At 22.9% G+C, this 15,183-nt stretch overlaps 2 protein-coding genes across 4 annotated transcripts in view; one reads left to right on the top strand and one right to left on the bottom strand.

Annotated features, from left to right (window-relative positions):
• Positions 1–30: 30 nt before the first annotated feature.
• Positions 31–11,034, bottom strand: LOC122508254 (chitin deacetylase 1). The gene is made up of 10 exons (XM_043621511.1): positions 10,896–11,034; positions 9,026–9,160; positions 5,831–5,935; positions 5,398–5,541; positions 5,038–5,220; positions 4,784–4,922; positions 3,157–3,278; positions 2,803–3,032; positions 2,526–2,696; positions 31–511 (listed from the first exon to the last, which is right to left on the bottom strand). The coding sequence occupies exons 1-10, from the start codon at positions 10,939–10,941 to the stop codon at positions 236–238; spliced, it is 1,551 nt and encodes a 516-aa protein (XP_043477446.1). The 5' UTR covers positions 10,942–11,034; the 3' UTR covers positions 31–235.
• Positions 11,035–11,248: 214 nt separating this feature from the next.
• LOC122508253 (metabotropic glutamate receptor 1-like) overlaps positions 11,249–15,183 on the top strand; it is a 39,646-nt gene continuing 35,711 nt past the window's right edge. For 2 of the 3 annotated variants that reach the window (XM_043621508.1, XM_043621507.1), the window contains exon 1: positions 11,249–11,384. The gene's annotated coding sequence lies outside the window, so the exon portion shown is untranslated. Of the gene's footprint in view, positions 11,385–11,674; positions 11,895–15,183 lie in introns of those variants that run through there. The other variant, XM_043621509.1, reaches the window with a different exon arrangement.

Here is a 15,183-nt window from a genome sequence, read left to right as displayed (position 1 = left end):
CTTTTCTTAGTACTTTTTACAGTTGTTTGTCTTTCTAGGAAAACTATTAACTAATTTTTAGTATTTTCTTTTTGATATTTTCGTAGTTTTTCACAGAGTACAGTTTATCTTATTTCTATGAGAAATTAATAGACAATGTATTTAAATTTTTTATAAACAGAATGTTTGAATTTTTTGGAATTAAGTTTTTTAATCAAGTTTTTTGTGTATTTTCTATTTTGTATATTTGATTTTGTTAATCCGAGCCAAATTCGTTTCGTAGCCATGGATACTGTTTGGGACATTCGAAGCAAGTGTGAAGATAACGATACGACTTTAGAACTCTGCTTGGTAATTTACAGGCAGTCGGCAAATCACAGGCAATTTCGTATGGTTCGAATTGTTTGTTACATCGCCAGGACTCAAACATTTGTAAATTATTCACTGGTGTTGGATAACGTAACCATTCTAGGGCCTGATGACTGGTCACAAAATAGACGTCCGACAATCGAAGAACTTCATCCATAAATTTCTGTTGGAAAAAATAATTATGTTAATTCATTTCTGTTAGAAACAATAATTTTGGTAATTAATTTACGCTAGAAAAAATAATCATGTTAATTAATCAGGGTTGCCACAGATCAGGACAAAGTAATGGAGACAATTTAATTTTAAAAATTCATAAAACAACTTTGAATTTTAGTGCCTTTTCTCTTTAACTCATAAACTATAAAATTACAACGAATTAGAATAATACAAAACCTTCAATTTTTTCATTTATTCTAACAATAATTTCTTTTTGAATAACTTAATTTTTCAAGAACTATGATAAAATTATTATTTAAAAATTCTTTTATTATTTATTCTGAACATGATTGCAGAAATTCAATTATTTTTCAAAATTCTCAATAAAATTGCAATTATATTTATAAATATAATAAAACTATAAAATAAAATCTATACGCAAACATTTAATTATTTCCATAAATAATAAAAATTTTACTCAATAATTCAATAAATTTCTAAAATTCTAATAAAACTCTTCGCAAAGATTAAATTACCTACTTATAGAAATAATAAAATTCTTCTCAAGAATTCAATTCATTTCTAAAATTCTAATAAGAATCATGGAAGCAATTTAATTATTTTCAAAAATTTCAATAAAATTCTTGACAAAATTCAAAAGAATTCAATTATTTGCAAATTTTCTTTAAAATTCCTTAATAATAATAATTCAATTATTTTAATAAATAACATAAATAATAAAACTCATCTCAAAATTGCAATTATTTTTAATACAATCTTAATCGAATTTCTCGATAAATAGAATTATTCTTATAAATCGTATTAATATTCGTTGAAAGAATTCAATTAATTAAATAATAATTGAATAGTCTTTTAGAATAGAATTCTCATACAGAATATTTTATCAACAAATTTTCAAATAATTGAATTCTTTTGACGAATTTCAATGCAATTTTCAAGAATAATTATATTTTTTGAGAAATTCGATTTAAATTGAATTAAAAATAATTGTAATTCTGCGATTAGTTTTATTATTTCTGAAAATAATTGAATTCCTAAAAAATTCTCGTAGAATTTTCTAATAAAAATTGATATAAAAATTTAGATAATAATTGAATATTAAAAGCATTATTTATAACATGAATTTTTATAAATAATTCAATTTTTTATAAGTTTTCAAAATAAAATCTTTGAAAATTTTAAATTTTTTCTTACATTTTAACTAAAAATTCTGCAGACTTTTTCTTTTTTTGAAAACGTTGAATTGATTTTTGTTTTAGAAATTATTTCATGTTTTTATTTCCTAATATGTAATTAATTGAAGAATTTCTGAATAAATGAAATTTCGTGTAAAATTGAATTGTAAACAAATGGATTTGAAAATTCTCAATAAATTATGTCAAAAAGTATTAAAAATAATTGATTTAGAGAAGAATTTTAGTTAAAATTTGTAGAAAATAATAATTCAATTGAAATGTTGAAAATAATTTTGAACACGTTCCAGTAACAATATCCTTATAATATAAAATTTTTATCACTTTCTTCTTTAATTATTATAAGTTGAATTTAAAAAAGGTTTGAATTTGAATCTTTTGAAGAATTTTAATTCCTATGTAAAAATAATAATGATTAAATATTTATTTAAAAATGAAGTTATTGATGTTTTGGAATAATTTTACAATTAATAATGAAATTCGTAAATAAATGTATGTAATAGAACATTTTTTTGTGTATCTACCTAATAATTTTTAGAGTGAATCAGAATACTTATTCTTTTTAGAGTCAATTGTGTTAATTAATTTCTATTAGAAAAAATAATTTTGTTGATAATTAATTTCCGTTAGAAAAAATAATCATGTTAATTAGGTAATTCCCGTTATAAAAAGAACCTAGGTAATTATGATAATTTTAACTTTCTGAAATTGTCTATAGGTAAAAACCGTTTCATTAATAATTTACGTTGCTCTTCTTTTTTTGTGTATGTATTTTTTAGCTTTATTCTAATTATATTAGGATCTCACCGTGAAGGCATAATTGTAAGCGGAATTTTGAAGCCAAGCTGAATGTAAATGAAGACCGAGTGGCGCTCGATTACTCAAGTAATGTCGTTTAAAGTTCAACATCAACATTTTGTACACATCTTCGCCAGAGAGATTCACTGGACAGGTCTCGAAGGTTGGACACGTGTAATCCTGAAACACAATTTATAACTTGACATTATCTTTTTTTTCATTTCAGTTTTATTATTTCAAAAAAAAAAAATAAATAAATAAATAAAATAAAAAGAAGAATACTTGCACCGAGGATCAATTGATTGAGAGGAATTTCCCAAATTCCTGGATAGGAACGAGTGGGACAAACTTGACTGGGACCGACGCAACGATGTGGTATCTTGTAATCCAAAGTATAAGGCCAAATTGGCGGATCGGAGAATGGTGCAATTATCGAAGAATCGTATTCGAAGCCAAATTCGGACATCATGAGAAATTGACGATTCCATCCTAATCGTAAAAATGGTGTTCTTGTCCCTGAGAGGTAAATATTTTATTTTCTTTAAATTCAGTTTGGAATTTGAAAGAATTGGTAAATTACAACATTTATGATAGATATATAAATTAATTGATCGATTGAAATTTAATAGAAATCGAATACCCTTGATATCTCCGATTCGAACTGCTGCATATTTATTTATAATATTCGCAACTCCGACCATTTCATCAAACCAGTCTTCTAGAGTCGCATTTCGCGACCACCAATCCTCGGGTCCTCGATGACTGTATTGAAATTCATTTTATTTTCAAATATCAATTTTAATTTTTGAATAACTTCAGATATCAAATTTTTAAATTTCACTTATTATTATTTTCAAAAATTCTAATAGAATTCTTTACAAGAATTCAATCATTTTTTAACTAATAATATTACCTATTTTTTCAATATTTCAATTATTTTCAGTACAATTTTAATAAAATTTCACGAAAGAATTCAATTATTTTCTAAAATTTAAATAACATTCTTAGAAATAATTTAATTATTTTCGACAATTTTAATTAAATTCTTTGCAAGAATTCAATTATGTATTTCCATAATTTTATTACTCCACAGAATTCAAATAGGTATTTTTTAAAGTTTTAAATAAAATTTTTTTATAAGAACTTATACATTTTAATTAATTTCCTCAAAAGAATTTAAATTATTTTAAAAAATTTTTCAAACAATTTAATTATTTCACAAAGTTTAATAAAATTCTAGAAAAGAATTCAATCATTTTCATAAATAATAAAATTCTTTGAAAGGATTCACTTACTTTTAATTTAATACAATATTAATAAATTTTGATAAGATTTGTTTAGATGAATTCAATTATTTTCCGTATATTTTCTGTGAAAAAAATTCAATTAATTGCAAAAAGTAGTAATAAAATTCAATCATCAAATTTTGAATTCCAATTATTAACAAATACTATTATTTTAAAAACTTGAAAGAAATTCTTTGTATATAATTCAATTGCTTACGATATTTTCAATTAAAATTATTAACGAAATTACATTATTTTCAAAGAACTTGAAGAAATTCTTCAAAAGAATTTAATTATTTACGAAAACTTTAATAAATTTGTCAAAAAAGATTAAATTTTAATAATGATGAAATTATTAATTACAATTATTATCAAAATCGGTTATAGGTATTAATTAATATACATGTTCTCGAAAGAATTGAATTATTTTAATAAAATTCTTTGAATGAATTTAATTATTCTCAAAAATAGTAATATAATTCTGAAAAGAATTCAATTATTTTTAAAAAATTGTAATCAAATTGAATAAAATCAAATTTTTAATTACAATTATTAATTTCAATTTAATTCTTTTTAGTATTTTCCTGATATTTTCACTAATTTTGATGTTCCGAAAGTGATTAACGTTCAAATGAACGACAATATTTTTATTAATGCTTTTAGTTTACATTTCATTAAAAAACTATTTTTTTTATGTAGAAAAATTAAGTCTTAAGTAAGTAAATTTTGAATTTCTATTAATTTGCAATTGAAAAAGTAGTCATTTTTAAAAATATTGAAGTAGGAAAAAAATTTCATTTATTTGAGCTTTTGGAATTTTAGTAGATATAATTTAATTTGTTTTCATTTATTTTCAGAAATTGATTCACTTAACTAGGATCATAATTGCAGAAAAGAAAAGAAAATCGAAAAATTTCCTTTATTAGAATGGTATTGTTAAACTGACAATTTTTATTTTTAGAATTGTTGGAAAATACTTACGTGACAGAATGGGTGGCAATTTCATGACCGGCATTCCAGAGATATTGGACGTCTCTATAATTCGTATATTGATGACTGATATAAAAAGTAGCTCGAACAGGACAACCGTTTGGATTTTTTCTCTCATCCGTAAAAATTTCTTAGTGTTCAAAGAAAGAATTAAAATTATGACAGGTAAGTTAATTATTAATTAGTAATTATTAATTTATAGACTTTTGTCCTTTGCCTTATTTAAAAAAAAGAAAAATTCTCACTTGTATAAAGATGGAAATTTTCCGAATTGACAGCATCATCGAAAGTGACTATTATCATTTGTGGAACTGATGAGGCCGAGAAATTTCCCGGTATTTGCGTTCCATCTTTGGAACACCAACAGTCAGGTAATAAACATTTACGCGGATTACAATTTGTAGCAGAATTTAGATCGTTTTTTGTGTCTGAAAAAAAATGTTCGTCTTACGAAACTAGAAAATAATAAATAAAATGATGAAATATCGCGAGTATGAGTGAACTAGATAATAGAAAAATAAATAAAGAGTATTCGATTGGAGAATTTATGAAAATCAAACTAAAGTGTTGAATCGATTATTTTTTCAGGCATAAAATATTCTTACCACACCAGCCTTCATCTGAACCATCTGGACAATCGACACTGCCATCACAAAAATAGTGAGATGGAAGACAAGTGCCATCGCCGCAAGCTAATTCTTTTTCTTCGCAATCTCCATCTCGGAGTAGGGGCTTAGGAGGCTGCTCTTCTGCAAGAAACTTTTCAAACTTCAAATTTTGACGTCATCAAAATAAAGAATCTTTCAAAAACTCATTCAAGGTACGCAAATGCATTTTATCATTTTTTTTTTACCATTTTTCTTACCTTCTTTTAAAGTAGTAAAGAACTAATTTTTTTTATTTTATTTAATTTGGTATTCAATTTTGGTTACATTGTTAATAAATAATGCCTTCTCACATGATGAGAATGTCAAATTTAGTAAAAGAAATTTTTTTTAATAACATAAATTTAAGGAAAGAAAATAAAGTTTCGCTTACCTATTGGGACATCGCAATTGTCAACATTCGATTTGTAATCACACATCTGCCTTGAAATGTCAAAGAGTAAACCCTCCGAGCATTTAAATTCAAAAACTTCATTATCTATATAATAGCAAAAATTAGTTTTATTATCCTTGAATAATAAATAAAGTAATAATTATATTAAATAATCATTTAATAATTATTGAATATTTATTAAAAAAAACTTATAGAAAGTAATTGAACATGTTATAATTTCTTAGTTAGAAATAATTAAAATTATAAAGATTTCAATCAAATATAAACATGAATTTTGGAATAATTTCAGATTCAAAATTTAAAAAATTTACTTATCAAGTACATACATAATTAATTATTTTTGTTTACTATTTTCAAAAATTTTAATAACATTCTTTGCAAGAATTTAATTTTTCTCATAAATAATAACATTCTTTGGAAGAATCCAATTATTTTATTATAAATATATAGTAACATTCGTGGGAATTCAATTATTTTCAAAATAATTTTAATAGAATTTCATGAAAAATTTTAATTATTTTCAAAATAATTTTAATAACATTTCACGAAAGATTTCAAATATTTTTCAAAAATAGGTATTTAATGCAATTTTTCTAAAGAATTCATTAATTTCCTAAAATTTTGATAAAATTCTTAGAAACATTCAATTAATTCCAATACAATTTTTTATAAAATTCCTTGAACGGGTTGATATATTTTTCTAAAAAATTCCATTATTCTCTAAAGTTTTGATACAATTCTTTGTAAATTTCAATTATTTTTAAATCAATTTTAATAAAATTTCTCAAAAGGATTCAATAATTACTGTTGTTTAATTATAAATTATTTATTTAAAAAATTAATTTATTCTCAAAAGTTTAAAAAAAATATTGTATAAGAATTTAATTATTTTCAGAACTATTAATTTTTTAATCAAATTTCTGGAAAGGATTCAATAATTTTTTTTAAAGAATTCATTTACATATTCTCAAAAGATTTTATACAATGTATAAGAATTCAATTAATTTTTTATAAATAATGGATTTCTTCGCTAGAATTTAATTATTTTCAGTACTATTTTTATGAAATTTCTCGAAAGAGTTCAGTTATTTTCAAAAATTTTAATACAATTCTGGGAAGAATTCAATTATTGAATTCAAAAGAATTTAATTTACTATCAATAATTTTAATAAAATTATTAATTACAATTATTTTGAAAACTTAAAAGAAATTCTTCATAAAATTAAATTACTTTCAAAATTTTCAATGAAAATTATTAAAGAAAATTGTTATTTTCAAAAAATTTAAATAAATTCTTCAAAACAATTTTTAAATTACTTTAAAAAATTTTAATAAAATTCTTGGAAACAATTCGATCATTTTCAATTCAATTTTTTTTTGTTCTGATATTCTTTAAGGAATTCAACTATTCTCTATAGAATTTTATTTAAATTCCTAAAAAGTATTTAATTATTTTTAAAAAATTAAAGAAAAATCTTTACAAGAATTCAATAATTTCCATAAATAATAAAATACTTTGCAGGAATTAAATTATTTTTCAAATTAAGGGGCTGGATGCTATAAGGAGATACGCGCCATTTAGTTAACATGGCCCCTCAATTGTTTTTAACATTCTTCGAAACAATTTAAATATTTTTAAAAATTGTTACTAAATTCCTTGCATGAATTCAATTATTTTCATAAATAACAACATTTTTCGCAGGAATTCAATTATTTTTAATAATTTCAATTAAATTCTTGAAAAGAATTCAATTATTGACAAAATTTTTAATAACATTCTATAAGAATTCAATTACCTATTTTCAATCGAATTATTTTTAATTATTTTGATAAGTATTTCGCAAAAATTCAATGATTTTCAATAGGTACATTAATTTTAAAATGCAAAGTAGGTATATAAATAGAAAAATTATTTAAAAAGTTAGTAAACAAAGAAGCATATTGAATTAAAAACAATTGAATTTTAAGTGTACTTTCTTTGTTTTCTCAATAATTGAATTCTCAAAGGAATTTCTCAAAATTATTAAAAATAATTGATTTAGAGAAGAATTTTAGTTACAAATTCTAGAAAACAATTAAATTTTAGAGAAGATAGAATAGAAATTTTTAGAAATATGTACCTATGATTTCAATTTTCAAATTAAAAATATTTTTGAAAATTTCAATTTTTAATATTGAATTACAATATTTAAATACATATTTTAAAAAGTTATTAAATTTTTGAATAAATTTAGTTAAAAATTACATATAGCATATTATTGAATGTAGTAAGAATAACAGTTTTAATTTTTAGAAATAATTAAATTTTTTTATTGAATCAAATTTTATGTTTAAAACATTTTATTACAATTTTTAAAAGGTTACTTTTAACATACTTGTTGAAAAAAATTGTAAGTACCAAAAACTTACTTAAAAATAATAGAATTTTTAAAAAATTTAAAACTTAAATTAAAATTGAAATAAGGGAGTTTTTAAATTTTTTTCAGAAATCAAGGAATTAAAAAATCATGACAACCCTGAAACGAGTTAAAATTATTATTGAATTAAGTTGAAATAATAGGACAAATTTTTGAAAATAAGTTTATTTAATATTTCCAGGATAATTAATTGTACTGAAAATTGAAAGAAAAATTGGTTAAAATCGTGTATATAAAATTCACATGTGTAGAAAATACTTTACAATGTTTTCACTTAATGGTACAACTTTCTTTTTCTCGGAACAAATTTATGAATCATTCATCCGGCAGATTATATGAATGCTGCGTTATTTAGAGTTATAATACATATATTGAAGTTTGCAAAAGATCAAAAGATCAGCTTAACAGTTGCGCACAATATTTCATACGGGAATTTTTTTATTGGAAATGTATTTGTAATTGACAGAATTTTTTTTGTTTTTCTTTTGTTTAATAAGTATGAGTTCGCTTGTATAATCGTACCAAATTAGGCACTCAGATCGTAAAATGAAATTCCTTTTTCATATATATTTATGACTTAAAAAAAATAACACAATAATCATTTTTTTATTATTGTTGTTATCGAAAAATTTATTTATTTACTTGTATGAAATTTGTGTGCAAAAAATGTTATTGTGATGAAAATCAAGTGTCGTTGGATCGGAAAAATTTCCATTTCGCCGGGAAATAATTTAGAAAATTGATATTTAGTATTTACCTAAGCATAGATAATATTTTGCACATTCGGATGGTGTCCACACATTGCGAGATAGTGTGTTTGGATTTCTGTAGAATTTACTATCATCAACGCAGGGTGCATTGTGCTCTTGTTCTTGTGATAAAACGCTGGGTACTAAAATAAAAAGTTTATTATTATTTTATTATTTTTCCGTTCGATTTTAAATTTTTCTTTTTCATAATTTCTATTGTATTTTAATAATTTCCATTGGATTACTCAATGTAGATGGAATAGAATTGAAAAAAAACTCTGCTTTAATTGAAGAATTCTTCAATTATTTTCTTTTGGTTCGTGAGTAAGCGGAAGATCATTATGGAATCGTTACTGATATGAATAACATTCTTTTCTCACAATGAATTATTAACAATGGATTTTATAACTGAAATTATGTAACAATTTTTTTTGCACATACAAGAAAGTATTAAATAGGTATACCTAAAGGCTCGCCATAAGGAATAAAAATTAAATTCAGTTTATAAATCTATATATTTATATAAATAAATTATGAGTATGAAAAATTAAATTTCCCAACATATTAATTAAAATTTAATGAGATTATAATATAATTGGACTTTTTTTTTCTTTCCAGTTACCAAATTCGAAGAAGAAGTGTAAAAAAAATAATTAACAATGGATTGACTTTCTCGGATATGTGAATATCGGATTAGTTAATGATGGTGCTGATAATTTACGAACAGGAAAAAAGAAATGCAAGTGCAAGAGTGTTGCATACAATCAATTGACTTGGCCGTTTCTCTTCGCGTGAACGAAAAGGAAGTGAAATTTCCGGTCATTTCAAAGGTATAGAATTCTCTTTTTTTTAATTTCTTATACTGAAACTTAAAAGTAGATCTATTAAGAATATTGAGACGATATAGAATTTTAATTCCAATGGGGAAAACATACATATATATTATGCATGATACGTTCAAATTCGTCATAAAAACTTTCTACGTCCGAGGCATTGACCTCTAACTTACCGAGAGTAGGCCAAGATAATAGAGTATTTTTGAATTTTCGATTCAAGAAAATAATTAATTTGGTTTTTTTTATAATTTCTGTTATTAAAAATTAATTCTTTCCAATTTTTCTAAAATTATTAATTTATAATCATTCTTTCCATTAACAATTGTCAATCAGATAAATAATTAATTTTCCCGTCTAAATAAATTTATAAATGAATAATAATAAATTATTTTTAATTTCTATTGATAAATTAGTAAATTATTTCTAAAACTTAATATTTAAAAATAAAATTCACTTCCACTTTCAAACTACAGTTTGGATGAATTTTAAATGTTTCAAAATAAGCGATAAATTTAAGACCAAATTGGTCGCTTCTCATTTAAGAATCATTAATTGACAATTAATCACTCTTCGAGTAGATAGTATTTAAAAATTAAATGCCATTAAAAGGTTATAAGAAAAGCTTGAATAATTGTTTGATGGGATTAAATTGCGTCACTTGAATTCTCCGTTAAATTTTTAAAGAAATCTTGCTTTTTTTTCTTCACGAATTTTAGTAAACAAATTTCTTTCCAAATTTCAAACTTAATAAAATATTATTAAAATATAATTTAATAAAAAAATGTTCAGTGATAAATTTTTATTGTTTTATTCTGATTGAAAGAAATTATTTAATAGTAATAAAAATAAATTGTTTAAATAGAAATTAAAATGAATTGTTTTAATAGTAATTAAAATGAATTGTTTTAATAGTAATTAAAATGAATTATTTTCACTAGTGATTAAAATGAATTATTTTCACTAGTAATTAAAATAAAAAAATTAAATAAATACACGATTGTAATGAATTAATGAAATTAAATTTTTCGATTATTCAACTCACCGGTAAAGAGAAATAAAGTTATTGGAAATGACACAAAATTTAACATTGTTATTGTTTTGCTTGTAGATTAAAAAAAAAGAGGAGTCAAGGACTGGTGGATAAAAAAAGCCGAAGAATTTCGAGAATAAATTGATAGTTTGTCCACTAAAATCACAACGTAAGAGAAGCTATGGGATTTTTAAGAGAGTTTGTGTAATTTTACTGGTTTCATTGTGGAGACAGTACTAAATCGAGGATGGTATTGAGTACGATGAGAAATTGTAAATTTACCGCACCGAGTAATGTAAGAAGACTGAACAACGCTACGGGGAAAGCGAAAGCAAAAGCGTACCACTTTTTGATCTCGTATGATTCAAGAAAGGATCCATGGTCTCTCAACAATTCGCTTGGGGAAATAAATATACTTTCTTGCTTAACAGCGCTGCTGACAGTTGAATCTGGAAATAATAATTTGAAAATTTCCTCTAAAGGATCAGAAGAAAAATTCGAGTAAGTTTATAAATTTTTTTTTTCATTTTTCTTATTCTCTTCTTATTTGTTCTTTGTAGCATTTTTTTGTTGTATTCTCTTTTGCCCCTTTTATTTTTTTACTACTTTTCTATTTCTATTTTTCTTTTTTCTTTTTTCTTTTTTCTTAGTTTACTTTACAGTAAACTTTTTCTTTTTATTATTATTATTATTATTATTATATCTGAAAATGTCAAAAATTGAGGTAAATTGTTTAAAACAGTTTTTCTGGGATCGCTCATTTATTTAATTTAAAAACGATTTCGTGATTAAATTGCTAGAGCGTTTAGAAGCGCATGTGCTCGGAAAGCGCGTGGCGCGGAATTTTACTTATCCATAAACGTCTCCAACAACCCCGAGGCCTCAGACGATTCTGTTACGCGACACCCACCGAACAGTTCAAATCGAAATCGCGACGCGAATTAATTTATAGTTTCGTGTTTCACATGATCAATAGAAATTATATCAATGACCTACTTCGTCATTATATAGGTGATTAAACTATTTTTTTTCACAAAAAATAAAAAAAAAATAAATTCCTAAAATGCTTGCCTAGAAAAGTTTTACAAACTTTTTCAAAACACTTTTAAAGTCAAAAAAGATTTCTTTTTTTAAAAATTATTATTTTAAGTCTTATTTATCATTTTTTATTATTTTTTTATTATAAAAAGTAATATTTTTACCATTAGTATTATTATTTTTTTGTTTGTAGTCTGTAAAAACTCAGATACCTCAAATAAATCCAAGGTTCAATGTTATTTTTACTATTTTTGTTACTCTTTTTATTATTTATATTACTTTTCTTACTAAAGCAAATTTCATTTTCCCTTTAAAATTTTTATCTATTTACTTTAAAATTTTTTATTTGCAAATTCTTTTGAGAATTTTTTCATTTTAGAGTTTCGTAAAGTATTCTATTTCGAAGTTATGTAAACTTTATTCGATTGTTTTGTTATAAATTGATTTTTTATTCTCTTTAAAAGTTTTCCACTTTCCATAGAAGTATAAATATAAAGATATTCATCTTTATCGGTTTCATTTTAAAGTAGAGAAACGAGAGTAAAAAAGGTTTCAAGTATTTTTTGTTTCTTTTTTTTTTTTTTATTACTCTCGAACACTTGAAAAAAAAAGTTGAAAGACTTTAAGAGTTTTCATCGTCTATAAGAACAAAGCGATTTTTTAAACCCCTCTTTATAAGTTTATTCTTTGAAGATCAGTCGATCAATGACGACTTGAACAAATTTTTACTTTGATATACCGCAAATTATGTTTTCTTTAAAGTTCTGTTAATAATTTAATATTGGAAAGAAAAATTAAATTCGAGTATGAAATTTAAATTTAATTTAATAACAATAATAATAAATTAGAAAAATCGGTAGATTAATAATAAATAAAGTAATTCACAAATGAGTTTGCGAAAATTTCCGGGAAAATTGTAAATATTAAAATAATAATAACATTAATATGTTGTTACAATTATTGAACCGTCATAATTATATACCATGCACCATGTCGACATCTTATCTTTTTTTAAATTTAAATTTACGGTTTATAAATGTTTAAAAATTTTTATAAATTAATTTTGTGAACGACATGCGTTCGTTTAGTTTGTCGAAATGTGGTCTCTTTTTTTGTAAATAATTTTCTCAATTTTTGCCTGATGAGGGCTTTTTTAAGCCGAAACATGTAGCGAAAAATTATAATAATTATGACAAATAAACATCTTTAACCGTACAAGGCCTCTAAAATATTTAAACAATAACATTAATTGTTACTACATTTTTAATGTTATTTTTATTATTATTATTATTATGTTTTCAAATAAAAAAATTATCCTCCTTATAACAAAATTCGAATTTTTTCTTTTTCGTTCTTGAAATATTTTGAAATAACAATTTAAAGATTTACTGAATTTTTACTATTATTGTTATTATTTGTTTTTATTATTTTAATTCGAATTTTAACAGTTTGAAACATATTGCAAATTTTAACGCAATTATTTTGAAATAATATTCAGGAATAGAGTAAAAAATGAAATTTATTGGAGTGTGGAATATTTTTTGATTTTAAGATACTTCAGTTTATTAATATAAATGTTGAAGAATATTATAAATTAGATGAGGAAGTGTAGGATTTACTTCACTTGATATTAGTAAAGTGTTGGCGATGCTAGTGAAAACTATTTTCAATAATAGATGCGTTTGAGGAATATTTTCCTTGATGATCATTTTTCACGTCAATCAAACATTTTCAAATAATGTTTTTAGAAATTTCGAAACAAGTGATGGCACGTGTATTTCAGTGACAATTTAATTCTTCAAACAATTTTCTTTTGCTTTATTTTTGTTAAATATATAAAATTGTACGCTTTTAATAACCAAAAAGCTGCAACTGTGCGAAGAAAATGTCAAATAAAATTATTCTTGATAGGTTTATAAATTGCAGGTATGATTCTTTTGAGATGATAAAATACTCTTATTTTTTTACTAAATATTTAGGTAGCTATTTTTTGTTTTTTGAATTTTTTATATATTTGTATTTTTTAATATTTTTATTTGCTAATTTTTTTCAACTTCGTTCTATCATTTTTTAAAGTTTAAATTTTATTGCTTTTGCATTTTTTTTATTATTCTTTTCAATGTTTCTTTTCGTTTATTATTTTTCTTTACTTTCGTTATTTTTTATTTTACTTTAATTTGTTATTCACTTCTATCGAAAAATTCAGTCTAATTATAGAATTTGATTAACATTGAGAAAGAAGTGAAATACAAAGATAATTTCGCTTATCTTCTGTATGAGTTCGTTGAAAAAGGTTTTTAATTTTTTTTATCTGCAAAGAATTGTTACTTATTTGTCATTCGAAATAAGTAAAACTAATGAGAGTTTTAAAAAACTAAATCTTTGAATATATATATATATATATAATTTCAGAAATTGTTTCTTTTTTTTCCTTCATTTTACTGCAATAAACTAATGCACTGTCCACTTTCATTCGTTTCTGTAAGTCTGGACAATAAATTAAAAAGCTTACCTAGAGTTATGTCCGTAACATTTATGTAAACGCGTACATTTTTCTGATTCAAAAATAATTCTGTTCCATATTTTTCATAAAGAAGAGATTTCTCGCGAAATAAATTCGTGTTATGTAAACAAATAAATTTCAAAGAAAAAATTTTGGAAAATTAGTATTATTGATTGATTGATTAATTTATTATTTATTTATTCAATTTTCAAAGTGAAAAATTAAAAGAAATATGGAAATTTGAAATTTCAGGGGAAAATAGATATCAAGTAGCTATATTAATTTGTGACGGTCTTTTTTGATTATTTGGTAAATATATTGTTTCGAATTAAGTGAGAGAGTAATTAATTAATTAAAGTAACAAAAGTAAATATTAATTTGTAATGTGAGAAATTTTTTTCAAAGGCATTTCTCTCAGATGTTTAAACTTCCTTTTATGTCAAGCGTACGTACGACAATCGATCCATCAACGATCTAGGTTGTGACCTAAGAAAATATCTTGCCTAAACTTAAGGGAAAAATGCAAAAAAAAAAGAAAGAAAGAAAGAAAGAAAAAGAAAAACACCGAGTAAACTTCAATGAACGTCAGACTAAATTTTTTATTTTTTCGTATATTATAGATACAGACGAGACATTTGAACAAACTTGTTTCCATTTGCCTCTTCAGTTACCTACTGAATATAATATATTCACAAAAATTCTGTATTCAAATATTTACTCAATATTTTATTGAAAATTAAAATCTAAATAAATAATAGT

Source organism: Leptopilina heterotoma, unplaced genomic scaffold, assembly GCF_015476425.1.
Source record: "Leptopilina heterotoma isolate Lh14 unplaced genomic scaffold, ASM1547642v1 Lhet_53, whole genome shotgun sequence".
NCBI classification, from domain to species: domain Eukaryota; kingdom Metazoa; phylum Arthropoda; class Insecta; order Hymenoptera; family Figitidae; genus Leptopilina; species Leptopilina heterotoma.
The sequence above is the reverse complement of the archived record's forward strand: the minus strand, read 5'-3'. Positions and strand labels throughout refer to the sequence as shown.